Genomic DNA, 18,766 nt, shown 5'->3' on the forward strand with positions numbered 1-18,766 from the left:
TTTTGTAAAAATATTGTTTCTACTAAAGAAATATTAGCTTTTAATCTTTACAATATTTTTTTCGTTGGTAGTTACCCTTTTTTTATAAAACAACTAATTATTTCAAGATTTTTAAATGAAATGTTTAAATGTCAGTGTCAAAAAGACAGTCCTTTGGGTTTTATTTTTTGGGATCCACGTTTCTGTGTAATGTTATGATGTGTTTTTAAATTATTTTGATTTGTTTTTAATACAAAAATTGTCACAATGGGTAAACTAGACGTTACAATTTTGCGCTACTTAACACCTGAAGACTTTCGGGTTCTTACAGCTGTAAGTATTATTTTTTATAACCTTGTTATTATTAGCAGAAAACATTTAATATTTAACTAATTTTAGGTAGAGATGGGTATGAAAAACCACGAACTGGTGCCAGGATCTTTAGTAGCATCTATTGCAAATCTACGTCACGGAGGAGTTCATAAACTCATGAAGGATTTATGTAAACATAGACTATTGACATATGAACGTGGTAAACATTGTAAGGTCAATTTTATTTTTACTGATTATATATTTGCACTAGATCTTATTATTAAATCTTATTATTTTAATTATTGGTTATAGATGATGGGTACAGACTCACAAATGCTGGATATGACTACTTAGCTTTAAAAGCCCTGACTAACAGGAAAGTGATTACTTCTTTTGGTAATCAAATTGGTGTTGGAAAAGAATCAAATATTTACACTGTTGCTGATGAAGATAGAAACCCCTTATGCTTGAAATTGCACAGGTAAAGAATTTTATTTTGTAGTTTATTTGTTTTTCACATACTAAGTAATATTGATACAATCATTAATTCATAAAAATTTGGTAATAAAATTGGCTTAACTAATCTATAAGTTAGTTATACCAGGTATACCAGGTTAGGCTTTAAGGTAGTAATTTTTTGAATATTATATCTAAAAATCTTACATTTTCAGATTAGGCCGCACATGCTTTCGAAACATCAAAGACAAAAGAGACTACCATGCACACAGGAACCGTGCCTCATGGCTTTACTTGTCTAGAATCTCTGCCACCAAGGAGTTTGCTTACATGAAAGCTTTACATGACAGGGGATTTCCAGTTCCTAAACCAATTGATTTTAATAGACACTGTGTTGTTATGGAACTTGTTGGTGGAGGACCAATGTAATATTTTTCTTATTAATTCTTATTTCCTATTTTTAACATAAGTATATACATAATTAAATATGAATATTATACACCATGCAGAAGTAAAGGTAAAATATTATAAAGAATAAAGATTGTTAAAGACATAATTTATTTACATTTCAGGACCCATGTATCTGAAGTGGAAGATGTAGAAGGTCTCTATGACGAGCTTATGAGTTTAATTGTCCGTCTTGGCAACTGTGGGGTCATTCATGGTGATTTTAATGAATTCAACATCATGATAGATGAACATGGACACCCAATTATTATTGATTTTCCACAAATGGTGTCCACTAAACATCCTAATGCTGAGCTGTGAGTACTTGGTTTTATCTTTATGCTATGTTGCTCACATTGCAGGGTAAGCAGAGGGAATCTAATACTAACATATCTTTCATTATTAGGTATCAGTGCCAGAATTTTACTTGCTTTGTCTTAACAGAGCAAGAAAAATCTGTTGTGACTATAATCATAATTTGTTGCTATTTTACTTTACTCAGTTTTTGTGTTGTATTGTGTTTTGTTATTCAACACGCAATATCTCGAAACTGAGTGAAAAATGAAGGTCACAGTCTCTTAACATTTGTTTTTCTCTGACTACTACGTGTTATGCTTGAGAAAAATTAAACAATTACTTTTATTTAATACTAAATGAATTCCTCATTCCACAGTTACTTTGACCGGGATGTGAAATGTGTGCGTGAATTTTTCAAAAAGCGTTTCGGCTACGAAAGCAGTTTATATCCAAAGTTCACTGACCTTGAGCGGGACGACCATCTTGACGAAGAAGTGGCTTGTTCTGGATATAAGCGGACTAATGGACTTGAAGATGAACTTTTACAGGTATAAATGTTAATTGTAATATATACTTTTCTAAATATACTGACACACAGAAATTGCAGAGGGTTTTAATTCTAGATTCTTGTTGGATGCTCTGTAATATGCAGGAAACAAATTGTAGAAAGAGCAAGAACATTATATATTCTGAATGGAATTGTACTTGGTATTCATATTCATAGTATAATATTATTAAAATACTGCATATAGCAATCTACTCTCATAAAATAAGGACTATTTAACACAAAGATTTTTTTAATTCAACCAGTAATTCTTGAGATTAACCAAATTCTTCATTTTTATTTTATTAATATTAGTATAGATAAAATTACTATTTGTTCTTTATGTCAGTTGCATAAAAAATCAAATATTTGTTTATAGGAAATGGGTATTGGTCTTGAAGTAAGTGAAGACGAGGCCAGTGATGAGGAGAATGGAGAGAAACAAGAAGAAAATGAAAGTAGTAAATGTTCTGTAGATGAAATTGCTTCACTAAGACAGCAGGTAATTTTTAAATATTACTTTAATACTTTTTTTTATGTTAGTGATGATACAACTATCACATAGTTGTAAGAAAGATATATAGTTGTCTAGTACTAACATATTATTGCTTTTTACTTTGAGATGCGAAGAACTGATTTGTGTATGATGCATTCTATATTTATGCATAAATGGAAAAAAAATCTATTTGAACCAGTAGTCCATTATCCACATAAACTAACGTCTTCAACTTTATAACATTAGTATCAAATATAATAATAATAATATAATAATAAATAATAGAATAGGTATAATTGATCAACGTTAGTTACAATTTTTTTTTTATTCTTTGCCTGCCTTTGTTTACAAAGGCATTGTTTATAATCTTGTATAATGAAATCTTATTTTATTCTTCTTATTTGAGACCGTCATAGCGCAATCACAAAATTTTGTGACTGTAACACGGTTCGACCCCACTCGAATGGTTGGATTTTCGGTATGGCACTAAGGCAAGAGCCCGGCGTTGTGTTCCGGCACTCAACACGCAATGCCTCGAAAAATTCGGTGGCAGGTGTGGAAAAATGTCTGCCTACTTTGCTGTGTGCAGGATACAGTGTGAAGCTAATTTGATTCATTTTATTTTCTTTCTACTTTGTACACGTTTATTTCTTTTTTTTTTTTTAACTTCACGCCGTATCCTATACCCTATATCACAGCAGTGTAGGCAATGGGAACCTAATGTTGAGACACTCCATTCCCCACTTTACAATACATACACATTTATCTGTATACATTTATAAGTTTTATATTTGCTGAGTGACCAATAATATTTAATTTTAAAAAATGCTCACAGGTTGAAGCTTCAATACAGCACGACGAAACACAAGTGCAGAATATGATCAGTGCAACAAAAGACCTGACAATATCAGAAACAGAAGAAGTACCAACACTTGTACCTATTAAAGATGGAGAAGAAAAACAGAACAAAGAAGATAGCATAGAAGATAAAAATTCCCAAAAATACAGACTAGCAATGATAGAAAAAGCACTATCTGATGTTAGATCAATAAGATCGTATACATCAGCGAGTACAATAGCTCCGGAAGTGGTCAAAAACCAAGTAAAGAAGAATCTTGAAGTTCGACAGAAGAAAATGGAAAGGAAGAAGGCCGTTGCGAAGGGTGAAGCTAGTGCTGTGACTCGACAAAGAAGAGATAATAGGGAGACGATTAGAGAGAGCCACGGATTGTGGGGTTGGGCGGAGTGATGTGTGGAATAAATTGTATGCTTATAATTATGGATAAAAATTGTTTTTATTTTTGCTTGTTGTATTCTATTTATAGAGTTGGTATAATAAATTTGTTTGAAATTGAAATATATTTTACGCATGTAAATAAGGATATTAATGCATAATCATCAGTCAATATTTTTATAGCATAATATTAAATACGATTTCATAGAAATAAAAGAAAAATTGCCCAAAATATTAAAATAATTTCTTGCATAGACGTCACTAGGACGTAGTCATGGAGACAGAAATTAATAATAACATAGTTCACGCGGGTGTAACCGCGAGCGGGCCGCTAGTTTTTAATAATCCTAAAATTGAAAAAAAACTTGCTATCAGCCTATTAAGCAAAAGAGACAATTTAAAAAAAGAAACTGAGCGTATCTATATTATCAGAAAGTTGATACAATTTGTAAAAATATTTGTATTCAATACTATATGAAATAAAATAAACGTCAGTTATTTGTTTTTAAGCCTTAAGGTTGTGGGTTCCCATTCGCGAAAACGAGATGTTCAATATTTTCATTTCCTCGCTCTGGTAACGAGATAACCTGCTACCTTGAGTTCCCTCACTCAACATGCAATGCTTCCAGAATTCAGTGCAAAATGGAATTTGTGAACCAAAGTGTCTTAACGGAAACGAAGTGTCTTAATCTTAACACTATCATCCCAGGCTCAATCAGCATACCTTGCTATGTGCGGCATTCAACGTGAAGCTAAAAAGATAAATAATTGGAAAAAATATTATTGTCGGTCATATCATGTCAGCGTAGGTTTTAATAAAAATATTCCAATGATACTGACATAGCTAACTGTTCGGATTTATCTGGAAAGGTCAGTGAGGATTATCACGCTACCTTATATTATTGTTAAATAAAAAAAAACTATTTTATCACATTATTTACTTATTTATAAATTAAGATGACGCATGTGTACTAAGTACAATAAACAAATTATGAGATAGATAATAAAATAAAATCGTATATATGTAGGTACAACAAACATAATTATTATATGTGCTCTTCGTGAGGCACTCGTGGTACAGAAGTATGCGACGGTAAAAAGGACGGCTACGGGTTCGATTCCGACTTGGCAGAATGAAATATTTAATGTTTTTAATTTCCTCGCTCTCGTAACGGCAAGGCGCGGCGTTGAGTTCCGTCCATCCATCCATCCATCAGCCTTTCAACGTCCACTGCTGGACATAGGCCTCCCCTAATTCTCGCCACTCCGTCCGATCCTGAACTAGTTCCGTCACTAAACACAAATACTTACAATGTATTGAGAATTTATTGTAATTGTTGTAATTAGAAACGAACTGTTTTAACACTAGGTTTCCGAGTTTGGAATACAGCGTGGAGCTAAGTATACCTACTCTTTGAGCCGGATATAGTAGGGTAGGCAGAGAGAACCGAGTGTTAAGATATTACTCCGCATGAGTGGAAAGGCTCCTTGTTGTACCAGAATGGGGGAATGAAAACTAAAAATATTTCTTAAATATAGGTTTTTAATATTTATTAAAATATAAATTAAATTAAAATTACTACTTAAGTAAAACATAAATTTATAAGTCTGATCATATTATTACTATATCGTTAACATTTTATTATAAAACTAAGTCAGTCGTAAAGATTAGATACAATCATTTAAAGAGTAAGCCGATAAGTCGACAAGTTGTTAATTAAATAAAAGCTTGTTTTATTATATTATACAAATGAATAATTATAATATGTACCATATATTTATAAATATGTGGTTTATTTGGTTTATATCTACTATAATCCAGTGGCGTAGCTAGGGGGGTGCGAGCGGTGCGGTCGTACCGGGCATCAACAGAAAAGGGGCATCAAAGTCGTCGACGATCACTTTTTTTTTTTAGAACTCATCAAAAGGAAAGGGGTATCAAAGTCGACGATCACTTTGTTTTTTTTTTAGAACTCATCAAAAGGAAAGGGGCATCAAAGTCGTCGACGATCACTTTGTTTTTTTTTAGACCTTAGACCATTTTAAAGGGCATCAAGTCCCCTAAGCCGCACCGGGCAGCAAATACCCTAGCTAAGCCACTTCTATAATGTTACTTCTGGAATCTGCAAATAATTGAGGCCACTCTTGTTCAAGAACAAGAGTGTGACTGTAATGCGACGGTTGTGGGTTCGATCCCCAATCTAGGAAATGAATTATTATTTATTAATACATATTGTCATTTCTTCGCTCTGGCACCAAGGCAAAAGTCCGGCGTTGAGTTTCGCCACTCAATACGCAGTGTCTCAAAATTCCCGCTGCCCTGCCCTGTGTGAGATACAGCGTGAAGCTAGTTTAATATGATTTTTACAATTTTTTTGTGATACCAGTAACAGTAACGTTTGGCCGTACACAATGCAGTACCGGTACCGACGCTGTTATACGTACCATTGAAACATGGGTATTACATAAAGATATATATATATAGATACTGTACGACTTCTCAGAGTCAGCTTAGGTAACGGAATCTGCTAAAAGCTGCTCTATAAAGAGATACAAATAATAACCAGTAAGTATTAGTGAGGATGTTACCTATAGTGAGAATGAAGAACAACTTACTCAGGAATGAAAATTGGTAAAAAAGATTTATGAAGCAAGAGTGAGTGGTTAGAGAGGAAGGAGAACGAACCCTCAATTGACTCTTAACAGCCTGTATTTATTTACAAATATCGTCGTTTAACATATATTTTTTGTAGGAAACCGAGGAATTGTTTAAACTTAAAGCAAAATTTGACACCAAAATAACTGCGACCAACAGCGTGCAGTAACTGATAGTATTTAGGCACGGTATCTAAATTGTTTTTGACGGTGATAATGTTTAATACATATAATATAATCTTTTATGTACCTAATACAAATACCTTTTAAGATAGTGTGATAAGTGTATATTATGTTTTTAACAATGAATCAAAGGCATGGCCGTTGACGCAAGTACAAATATAGTACCTAGAGGAGGCGGGGCATTCAGGATTTGAGTTGTGATGTGATTAGGACATAGATCTATAAAATAGGTCGAAAAAAACGTAGCAATAAGTAAAAAGCTTACACCTGTATAATGATGTAATTATTGTAAAACTGTCCTTCAGCAAATCTCACGGGATATATGGGTAGGGACAGATTTTTCACATGGAATATCCTATGATATACTTTTATGTTTATAACAATTAAAATTTAAGTAGGCAAGGTATAATGGTAGGCAGAGGGAACCTACTACCTAGTGTTCGTGTGTAGTGTTACGCTGTTCTACTGTGTTTATAATTTATTGTAAAATTTTCTCTGCACACACATCGACTTTAAAAATATATTTATAAGAAAATAATACCGTTAATAGAAATATACCTAGTATAGTTACTAATTTACCTACTTAATTATCTTTTTCACAACTTTTGACGGACTTGTAAATGCAAGATCGTAAATCGATAATTCACCCCAATTTCAATCTATCAATAATATATATAAAAACTACCCCTATTTTGTGGGGCAGCTGCGTTGCAGATGGACATTATTCCATGCTTACTTTGATTTTCATCTCGTGACCACAAATATTTAATAACTATTTTTTACTCCTTTCGTAAAAAAAAACTTATAAAGAATACTTAGATAATCTTTCGAAATAATGAGAGGCTATCGTGGCGCAGAAGCACAAGTGCAACTGTAATCATGATGGATGTAGATTCAATTCCCTCTTGGGAAAATGAAATATTTTCATTTTTGGTTTAGTATGGCGTTGTGTTCCGATTTCGACATTCGACACGCAATACCTTAAGAATTCAGCGTAAAATAGGAAACAGAAGTTCATAAAAAAAGGAACTTGTGTACCTAATGTTAATTAGGTACACAAGTTCCCTCTGCCTATTCTACTATGTGCGGTAGCTTTGTTAAGTTTTTAGACGCGTAATAGCGTTTGGCTGTATAAAGAATCTCTAACACCCGTAAGAACTACATTACTACACTATTTGCTATGTGCACTACAATTTGAAATGGATTCACTTAAATTTGTTAATATCTCATTGTAATGTCTAACGAGCTCGTGGAATTGATTGAAGTCTTCTAATATCGTAATAGAGCTTCCTTATCCCGGTTTTCTAGTTCTATATATAGTCTAAAGTGTTTTGTTCCTTATTATTTCCACTACATTTGCCTTGACAAAATCAATGAAGTCTCCAATCCATTCAATCTAAATAAAATAGTATTTTTTTACTGTTGCTTCTGTTAATTATCTTTGTGTAATGAGAAATAGTTGCGATTTGCGAAGCTAAATTATCATTTATCATTAGTTAACTATATTAGTACTTTAGTAGTTGTGTGACAGTCGCCCAGAGCGCACGCGTTAGCAATGGCGTTGGATAACCTCACTGCTGTTTTGTACAAAACTAAGGATTTGCGACTGGTAAGTTCCGATTGAAATAAAATTATAAATACAAATAATATTTGTACGTATGTATATTAGGGTAGGGTGTAGACTTACTCTACTAAAAAACGGGTTTCAATTTAAAAATATGTAGCTACAATTTACATATTATGTATGTATGTCAAGTGTCAGTTGTTTTGTGTACCTATTACACCTGAACACATAATCGTATCGTCATAAACAGTGGGTAAGCTGTGTATTCTTTATCGGCCAATGTTACTTAGTTTTTTAAGAAAATCATTTCACCTCTGTGTATTATAAATAAGTACTAACTCCTTAAAATAATTACCAACTACTTACTGGTTACTATATCGTAGTCAAGTACTCGTGTAAGATCAAACTTGAGAGCGGCTTATAAAGACCGGCCTTAACTTAGCTTGAAGACTTGTCTTTTGTTTTCACTCTTTTGTCAAGTTAATTAATTCAATTAACTTTGATTTGAGATTAGTCTGCTTAATAAGTAACCTTAAGTATTTATTTAGATTTTCTTGGTACCTATATCTGTGTTATGTTGAGTTTATAATGTTGTGTTGCAGGAACAAACACCTATTCCAGAAATAGCTGACGATGGTAAGAATACAGCATATTTTATTCATATTTAATATTAATACAATTAGGCAAGTCGTGGTGCAGGGGTACTAGTATATGACTGTAAACCCGACAGATTGTGGGTTCGATTTTCAAGTGAAAACGCGACATTGAGAATTTATCTCTGCCTATCTTGTGCAACAGGAAATATTTTGAAGATTTGATTATGCCATATTAAAAAAAACAAAATTTGTAGAGGTTCTTCTCCGTATGGACTGCGTCGGCATCTGCGGGTCAGACGTGCACTACTGGCAGCACGGCTCCTGCGGACACTTCGTCCTCAATGCACCGATGGTCATGGGACACGAAGCATCCGGGGTAGTTGCTAAGGTATACAAAATCATTTTTAAAATAAACAACATTTTTATAGCTTCACGTTTCATCCTTCAGGGTAAAAGAGAGAGAGAAAGACCACAAACATTTTTTTTGTTAAGTTATCCATTACTTATGAATGTTGACGATTTCGCATTCATTAACTAGAAAAATTACACTTTACATATATTATAAACAAGTAGAAAGAAAATAATACGTTATATTGTGTGTATTACGTATGTTTAAAATATAATATTATTTATGAGTTTGCCCTTAAAATGTCCTTGTATTGGAAATATATCTTTTACAATAAATAATATATTATACATATATATTTATACGTATATGGTTGTTACTAACACGATTAAATATACCTACGTACGTATCTAGCAGGTATCTACCGTAGTAGCTCGTAATGCGTAGTAAACATGTGACATTCAAACCGGTCGAGGCCGGAGGTGTGTCTGGCGATAATGTCAGACAAATTAACATACTCGTCTTACTAAACTATAATAATTATTAATAAATATGATTTTACTAAATTTTATTATTGGGGCCAGTAGTGGCGCAGGGGCACAAAGTGTGACTGTAAACGAGACTAGTTGCAGGTTCGATCCTGAGGAAATAAAATATTTATGTAAGTTTACATTCTTATTTCTTCGTTCTGGTGGCTCTTTACTTCTAAAGTGCGGTGTTGAATTCCGCCACTCAATGCGCAATGCTTCCAGAATTCGGCGGAAAATGGGGCACGGAATGTACTACTAGCTACGGCACTAGCTTCCCTCAGCCTATATTGCTGGTTGCGGGATACGGCGTGAGACTGATTGGTTTTTTTTTTAATATTAATATAAAATTATTTTATATATATCAGTAACAGTATATCTGAAAATGACTTAATTACATACAAAACACATCATCGTGTGTACGATGTAAGTTATTAAAAGCGATAATAAGTAATAAGACGTTATCGTTATTATGCAACGCAGACATTATTTACGTTATTACCACCAATTGCTAAGTACCTACATAATTCGGAAAGTTTTACAAAAATCAACAATCGTCGACAATAAAGATATATTTTTAATCTTTGTACTAATATTTTGCTACTAATACATTTCAGATGAGTTTTGCTTGTAATTTTATCTTGTAGGTATATAACACTTTATTAGGAAACATAAAAACGTGAACGTAACGGTTTCAAAGCCTTTTCTTTCTCTTTCTGTTTTTTCGTAGCTAGAGTTAATAATATTCGGGAAAAAAACGAAGAGTGAGCGGAAAATATTCTGAGCCCGTCGTAGAGCAGGGGCGCAAGCATCCACACTCGGGGTAGGACACTCGGGGCAATGAATTATTATTTTCATTTCTATGCTCTGGTAACAATGTAAAACGTGGTATTGAGTTTCATCACTACCTCGACAATTCGTCAAAAAGTCGGGAACGGTTTCCTTTGCCTACCCTGTTATAGGCGGGGTACCGCTTGAAGATAAATTATAACTATTATATTTATATGTGCCTAACAACAAATAATTATTATATGTAGTTAACATAAAATACAAGTAAACATATGTAGATACCTATGTATATACCTTTGTGTATAGAAATATAGTTGATGTAAAATAATAGTGTAAGTATTCTTTGAGATAAGAATTACATGAAACATACATTAAAAAAACTGTTATCTTGCTTATGTTATTAAATGTTGATATCATATTTTCAAGGCTATCGTGGCGCAGTGGGAAAGCGTTTAACTGTAAACGGTATGGTTATGGGATCGATCCGTATTCGGGGAAATTAGTTAGTTATTTTTATTTTTCTACTCTGGAAGACAAATGATGGCGTTGAGTTACCCTACGCCTAACTTACAAAGTAAGCACAATAAGCAGAAAAAGCGAAAAGCTAAAATTACATCTTTTCTTTCACTTAATATGTAGAATACCTACTTACTTACCTAAGTAAAAAAAATAAATACCAAGCTAATACAAGAACAACTATCATCTCATTCCATAGAACAACTATCAGGTCATTCTAGAGAAATAGTCGCGTCAGCTTTTAGGATCCAAAACATTTTACCTAAAACTTACCGTAACTTCCTTTCAAGTTAGTTATTAAACTATTATTTTATTTTACTTTAAATTTATAATGGTTTCAGTTTCAGTTTATGTATTGTGATATTTAAGAATATCCTTGACATTAATGGACGTATTGTTTCGCCAATTACTTTACAATTACTTTCAATTCTTGTTCACATCTAAATGAAGCTAAATTGAAAGATACAGTTTAGTGATTTTATAACTTTTTAACACATTGTATTCATAAATTAAATTTTACTATTTGCTCATAAATAAATTTTAGAATTAGTTACATAATTTAGTATCGGAATGCAATGGAAGGAAATTGAACAACGTGCACAATATTCTTAATAATACTATAAACATAATAAACATTAATCTCATAAAGTTTACATATGTAATATCATATATAATATCATGGCTTAAAATATTAAGCTTTAGGTTCTATTTATTTTACCAAACGAAATACAGAATATGTTTTTCGATAAATTAAAAACACTAATAATAAATATTACTTAAATTACAAACATATCTGTTTTATTCCACAGATAGGCGCCAAAGTGAAGAATCTACAAGTTGGAGATCGAGTGGCCATCGAGCCTGGTGTTCCTTGTCGGTACTGTGAGTTCTGCAAGACCGGCAGATACCACCTCTGCCCCGACATAGAGTTCTGCGCCACGCCGCCCTTCGACGGCAATCTGGTTCGCTATTATAAACATGCTGCCGATTTTTGCTATAAGTGAGTTGTTGTTATACTTCATTGATCGTTGTGATTGAGTTTAAACTGATAAGAGATCTTAATAAATAGTGTAGGTAACTGGTAAAGTAAGATAACGTTATGTACATTGAGTTTATAACGTAAAAACTTCGATCGACTATATACGAGTATACAGAGGAAACTTGAACACCTAGTGTTAATCGCGAACAATGTGAATCGAGCCCACAATCTGTGCGTCAACAGTCGCACGCTTGTGCATCTGTGCCACGCTGGCCATTTTCATTAATGTAATCTTACGTAATAATAGTTTTCTAATTCTTCAATTTCATTGTATCCAAACTAATCGTTTTATGACGTTGACTAATATATTTAAACAATGTAATTTAATTTCAATACTATAACAACATATTAACCTAACCTTGAACATATCAATCGCTCTAGCTAATTTAAGCCACTTATAAATTGTATATTTTTTCTTTTTTAAGTGTGAAATAAAACTTAAATAATGTTAAAAATACAAAAAAAATCTGATTTCCAATATTTACATTTAAGAGGCCATTGTGGTGTAGGTTCGATTCCCACTCGGGGGAATTAATTAATTATTATTTCTTAATATTTTCATTTGTTCGCTCTGATACCAAGGCATGAGCGCAGCGTTGTGTTGCGCCACCCAACACGCAATGCCTTGAAATTTCGTCCTGTCTACCCTACTATGGCGTGAAAAAAATAATAATACTATTACCGCTAATATTTATATATAAAATTTAAATTAACTTTTGAACTTAAATGTATTTAATTTAAATAAAATCACTTCCAGATTACCAGACCACGTCTCCATGGAGGAGGGTGCGCTCCTTGAGCCTCTATCAGTGGGTATCCACGCGTGCAGGCGCGGCGGCGTGACCGCCGGACAAGCTGTGCTGGTGCTGGGCGCAGGACCCATTGGACTTGTTACCATGTTGGCTGCTAGGGCTATGGGTGCTAGCAAGATTCTTATTACAGGTAAATAGATAATATTCTTTTGACTCCATTTCCCAGTTTCCGCCGAAATCTGGAAGCATTGCGTGATAAGTGGCAGAACTCAACGCCGCGCTTTGCCTCTACACCAGAGCAAAGAAATGAAAATATAAATAAAATTTTAATTTCCTCGAGTGGGGATCGAACTTATAACCAGTCAATTTTACATTGATTTCGGCGGAAAGTGGGTAACGGAGTGTCTTAACATAGAGTACGGGATACGACGTGAAGCTGATTTTAATTAATTTAAAGAATTCGATTTTGTCAGCAATCAGCTTGTCCAAATTTGTACCTACATGAAATAAAAGTTAACAACAGTCTACAATTAGTGTGACACATATATAATGTGCTCTACATAGAGAATAATAATAGTGTTCCTAATCTTTTTTTAAAAATGCATAAAACTCACACTAAACCATACGTTCATAAGTGGTCAGAGTGCTTGGACGGTTTCCAATAGGCAAGGGTTCAAATACGTTAAATTTGTTATACGTTTCTAAAAAACGTATTTTCTTTTGTTATTTTTTAGGTTAGTGAAAAAAAAACGATAGTCAAAAAAATAATAATAATATTAATAAGTGTGCTTGCTTTGTCTTCAGATTTACTTCAGTCCCGATTAGAGACTGCCAAAAAGTTAGGTGCTGATCATACTTTGCTGGTCACTAAGGATTCAAATGAGGCGGAAATAGTACATAAGGTAAGTACCCCACGTATACTTTGAATTTAAATGTTTAGTATTATTACTAGTAATAATAGATATGTACACAATCAAGTCCGGTTCAATCTTAACTCGTATAAACAGAAACAGAGAGAGAGAGACAGACAGAGTCTGACTGACTGATTAAGTTTCCCACTAGAGGGAATGAATTATTTTCTTTTTTTGCTCTGCTAACGAGACAAAGCGTCGTACTGAGTTCCGCTAATCAGCATAATGTCTCGAAAGTAGTAGCTAGTCGTATTGTGGGGAAGACACTATGTCTTTAAAACCTTCCTCTCCTGCTATACGTGAAAAAGCCTAAAGAAAAAAGTAATAAGCAATATTGTTTTAGGTACACGAGCTTCTAGGAGGTCATCCAGACGTCTCCATAGATGCGAGCGGCGCACAGGCCACTGTTCGTCTTGCACTACTGGTTAGTTGGAAATCCTACCAATATTATAAAATTTGAAACATTAGCTTATATAGAAAACTAATACAAGCTACAATTTATATAACAACTTGTATAATTTGTCTATAATATATAGGTCTACATAAGCGGACGTGAGCGGGCCGCTAACGTCACTAGTTCAATAGTATATGTATTTTTAATATTTCAACATTTTCAATTCACTCCAATTGTCAGTTTTGATATTGTATTATTTATCAGTTAATAAGATCTCGCTCGAAGGACCATGTCCATTTTCTTTTGAAATTATTATTTTAGTACCGCTCTTAGTACTATAATACAATTAAAATTATGTTGCTTGAATCACTTTTAGTAAGTTAATACGACCGCATTGCCTATTAATTGTATAATTGTAACCTTAATTTGAAAAAATATCATGCTATATTATGTAAATATATTAAACAGGCAACAAAGTCGGGGGGTGCAGCAGTTCTAGTGGGTATGGGCAGCCCCGAGTTGACAGTGCCGTTGGCTGGTGCAGTCGCAAGGGAGGTTGATGTCCGCGGCATTTTCCGCTACGTCAATGAGTATGTTATAAGTATTAATTGTTATTAGCATGTAGCTTATCTTTGCTTTAGAAAACACTATAAATTAAATGAACACTAAAAACATTTTCTTTTTAAATTTCAATTTTAATTTTCTTGTTAGTCTAGTCTGCAATATGAAACGTTTAATCTATACTAATATAATAAAACGGAAGAGTTTGTTTGTTTGTTTGTTTGTTTGTTTGTTTGTTTGTTTGAACGCTAAGATCTCTGGATCTACTGGTCCGATTTTCATTGTTTTTGTTTTGTATGAAAGCTGCATTCTTCAGAAGTGCTATAGGCTATATAACATAACATTACACATATATACTAATGTATTTTAAAGTACTTTCTAATTTGACATGCAATTTATTCTGCCATGTTACTAACAACCGTCGCGTCGCTACGCAACCGTTACCGCGACATTTTGATATTCATCCTTATGAAAATAAATATAATAGTCACTATTAACATTTTATCTAGATTGAAATTATAGTTTACTGTATAACATTCTAATAAATAATTAAGGAGATGTCACTGATCCAAAATGACCTAGCCTACGGGCGGCATAGTATGAGTATGACCGACGTGAACCGGCAGATGACTTTGACGGTTTTATAAATTTTCATACATTTTAGAACTATTGTAAATGTTTATGTAATTATTTGCTGTTTATAATTAATTTAAGCTACACTTTGGTTCTCTTCTTATATTATTTGATATTGCCCGCTAAATTTATCCTGCTTAATAGAGAGAAATGTTTAGTTATTTCGTAGAGTCGATATCTATGTACGCACGCACGGAAAACTTTAGGTACTTTTTCTAATATTAAGAATATCTATCCTTTAGTTACTTTTAATCCTTTTGTTGGTTAATTTCAATAACTCAGATAATTTTTTCTAATAATGTGTATCTACTTATTACTCTTTTTGAATATTAAACTTATATTTTCTTACTAATTCTATTGAAAATTGAAAATAATTTAATGAATATATTTCATAAATATTCTTATAGTTGAAGCAGGCGTAGCCGCGTCCGGGTCCACTAGTATGATCTATATTAGTAGTTTTAAATACAATCTAATTTTAGTAACTGCCTGTACTTACACAGGAAGATGGATGTTGTCCTCTCACATTATTTCTACTTCATTGACAAAGAGTATGCCTAACTTAATGCAAACCTTATGCATTAAGACTTCAAACCCTATCTGTAAATTGTTATTTTTTTAATACATAAATATTTCCTAGATAAGTATAACTCTAGGCAAAGCATGACATTAAATTCTGTCACCTGTAGGCATATAAAATCTTGGCCCATTAATGACACATCACAGCCTTCTGCATATTTCACAAATTGAACATACTTAAACAATATTTTGTTTCTAAACAGATACCCAATAGCGTTATCAATGGTGGCTAGCGGACAGATAAACGTCAAACCACTGGTGACCCACCACTTCAGCATTGAAGAGACATTGGAAGCTTACGAGGTGGCGCGTCGCGGCACCGGCATCAAAGTCATGATACACGTACAACCGAGAGACGCTAACAATTCTAATAAATTCTAAATATATATGTACAGTACGGTCAACAAGTTGTGGCCGCTTTGAAGTTAGGTTTGCTGATAATAAATTGCTAAAATCAAATATGTGCCGTCATCTAACTTCAGAGTGGCTGCATCTCGTCAAACAATACATAACATATATGTATTTATGTTTTAAAATTCACACCAGAAATATATATTATATATTACTATACCTAATAAAACAGTGTATTGCAAAGAAATTTATAAATAAAATAAATTATTTTATTACTATAAAAAATCCAATGTTTACTCTCAATTTAGTTAAAAAATTAAATTATATCATGTGTATATGATCCAGTTAGATCAAATATATATGATCCAGTTTTGGTAGTGGAATAAGAGAAATAAAAGAACATTATATTTTAATTTAAATAATAGCAGGGTATATTTTTATAATATTCTTAAAATTGATCTAGTCAATAAGAGTTCTGCTAGAGTGTACACCAATTATGTATATGAAATACATCAACTACCCTTAGATCAAAGCTTTTGAAATAAATACAGTTTCATTAAATTGAGTTGGTTTCATTGAAATCATCCTTTTCCTTATATACTATGTTAAGAAGGATTTTCATAGTTATCTACAAAATGCTGCATATACAGTATAACAAAAACATTTCTTTACAAAAAATGCCATTAAAATCAGTCAAAATTTAGGCATTATTAGCAATATAGTTAATAAAGACTAGTATCTAGATAAATGATCAAATGTATTATATACTATTAGAGTTAACACTTAATATTAATAAAAGTAACATCAGTTTGAACTTAGGTCTATATACTTAAAAAAATTATGTATATAATATGTTGTAGAAACAGTTCCGTTTGTACAATGAGCATCTCCAAATATCTGTAGGCAACCGCAGTGTAGTATAATTTAGTATAAAGTTCACAAAGGCCCCCAATTTTGTGTTTGTCATTTAGAAAGTATTATATAGATATAAAAATAGTATACTTATTAGATGAAAGATATATATATTATCACAATAAATATTTAATACTTTCCTAGACTAAATTTTTTTTTATTAAATGTAATCACAAATGGCCCTTAAAGGACAGACTTTTTAAAAGTTTTTTTTTATTTCTACCAATATAATTATGCAGCATATATAGCTTAAATAAATCTAAAAACTAGGCAAACTTAAAAAATATTATTTTAATATCATACATAATATTAATATCATTGTCATACCTTAAAAATTTTAATTAAATGTAAGACCAGCTGATTATGGACTATGAAAGAATAAAATGTAAATTACTAATAGACATTAATTTCTACTTCATTTGTTATATTTTTATTCACCTGGCCACATGTGAGTGATAAAAATAGACTAGTTATAGATATTAGTTAATGTGAAAGATGTTTACATATCAACATGGCCATTTTGAAAGCTTTTAAGTTCTTCATATTTTTGTCGCCACATTTTCACTTGCTTTTCAATTTCAATACTTTTAGTTTTTTGCTCTTCCAATGAATGTAATGATTCTTGTAATTTTGCTTCCATTTCATTGATTTTTTCTTGTAGATGTTCTTCAGCATCCTTAGTAGCTGCTTCTGTTGTCATTTTCAGAACTTCTTGTGTCTTATCAATCATGGTGTCAGCTGTGTCTTGTAGATTAGTGTGATATATGAGGATACCCAGTATTCTTTTAATAACAAATGCTAACACCATAGAAATGCCTGTAATGTAGTAGTTTCTTTGAGCTCTGAACATTTTAAGATTGTTTTTCAAATCAGTAGGCAAATGAGCTTGGCTGAGATCCGAGTGAGAGTGAGCATATTTCATCATATCTCTAATAGAATCAATCAAAAACAGACTCATTATTCCCATGTAACTGTAGAAAAATATTGATATATTTTCTCGAATACTCTCTATCCATGATATTCGTAAAATAGGACTCCATGATCTACAGAAGAAAAATGGTGAAACCAATAACAGGAGTATGAAAATTTCAACGTACAGGATTCCTGCTATAAGAGTCCACTGTATCGACATTTTGTCAAGTTTACAAAGTTATTAAATATTTGATTAATTCCTATTATCAATGGACTAAGGTATTAGCTTTTTTACAAATTGACTAACTTATTGATGATAAGACTAATTGCTACACTTCACTTCACGTTCACCCAGGTTTACAATCAATAACCAAAATAAAAACAAATATAATTTTAACCCGAAATGTCAATTATCAACTGTCGTCTGTCTCTGTCATATACTTAAGTGTAAAAATTAAAAAAATAATTTACGTACGGTGTGAAATTATACATTTTTTGAACTCTACGTTAGATTTTTACCATTCTCTCATGACTTTTAATTCAAATTATTCTTTATTCAAATAAACTATTACAAGCCCTTTTGAATCGTCGAATGAACATATATAAACAAAAAGCTACCACCGGTTCGGAAGGCAGTTCTGCTGAGAAGAGCCGGCAAGAAACTCAAAACTACAGCAAAACTGCAACTTTATCAAAAATCAAACTTACTATTACATACTATAGTCGTTGTTGCTCTTTATTTATGGCGTTCCGAGCGTGCCAATTCAGCACTAATCACTTC

At 32.4% G+C, this 18,766-nt stretch overlaps 3 protein-coding genes across 4 annotated transcripts; 2 read left to right on the forward strand and 1 right to left on the reverse strand.

Annotated features, from left to right (window-relative positions):
* The first annotated feature begins 131 nt into the window (after nt 1-131).
* On the forward strand, nt 132-3,997 carry RIOK2 (RIO kinase 2). 2 transcript variants are annotated; one of them, XM_085208091.1, is made up of 8 exons: nt 132-312; nt 379-520; nt 604-772; nt 963-1,172; nt 1,320-1,511; nt 1,868-2,039; nt 2,415-2,537; nt 3,367-3,997. In XM_085208091.1, the coding sequence occupies exons 1-8, from the start codon at nt 247-249 to the stop codon at nt 3,778-3,780; spliced, it is 1,488 nt and encodes a 495-aa protein (XP_085064217.1). In that variant the 5' UTR covers nt 132-246; the 3' UTR covers nt 3,781-3,997. The 2 variants fall into 2 exon arrangements, with proteins under 2 accessions (XP_085064217.1, XP_085064218.1); XM_085208092.1 differs by having other exon boundaries at nt 159-312; nt 383-520.
* Nucleotides 3,998-8,118: 4,121 nt separating this feature from the next.
* On the forward strand, nt 8,119-18,373 carry LOC146539353 (sorbitol dehydrogenase-like). The gene is made up of 9 exons (XM_085184989.1): nt 8,119-8,212; nt 8,770-8,803; nt 9,018-9,151; nt 11,751-11,941; nt 12,738-12,922; nt 13,537-13,634; nt 13,987-14,067; nt 14,506-14,627; nt 16,014-18,373. Exons 1-9 carry the CDS (start codon nt 8,159-8,161, stop codon nt 16,189-16,191), a joined length of 1,077 nt encoding a protein of 358 aa, XP_085041115.1. The 5' UTR covers nt 8,119-8,158; the 3' UTR covers nt 16,192-18,373.
* On the reverse strand, nt 17,573-18,205 carry LOC146539354 (B-cell receptor-associated protein 31-like). The gene has a single exon (XM_085185166.1). It carries the CDS (start codon nt 18,203-18,205, stop codon nt 17,573-17,575), a length of 633 nt encoding a protein of 210 aa, XP_085041292.1.
* Nucleotides 18,374-18,766: the final 393 nt, after the last annotated feature.

The sequence above is a fragment of the Heliconius melpomene genome, chromosome 4 (genome assembly GCF_056956725.1).
Source record: "Heliconius melpomene rosina isolate 202511_hmr_F chromosome 4, ASM5695672v1, whole genome shotgun sequence".
Lineage (NCBI taxonomy): Eukaryota > Metazoa > Arthropoda > Insecta > Lepidoptera > Nymphalidae > Heliconius > Heliconius melpomene.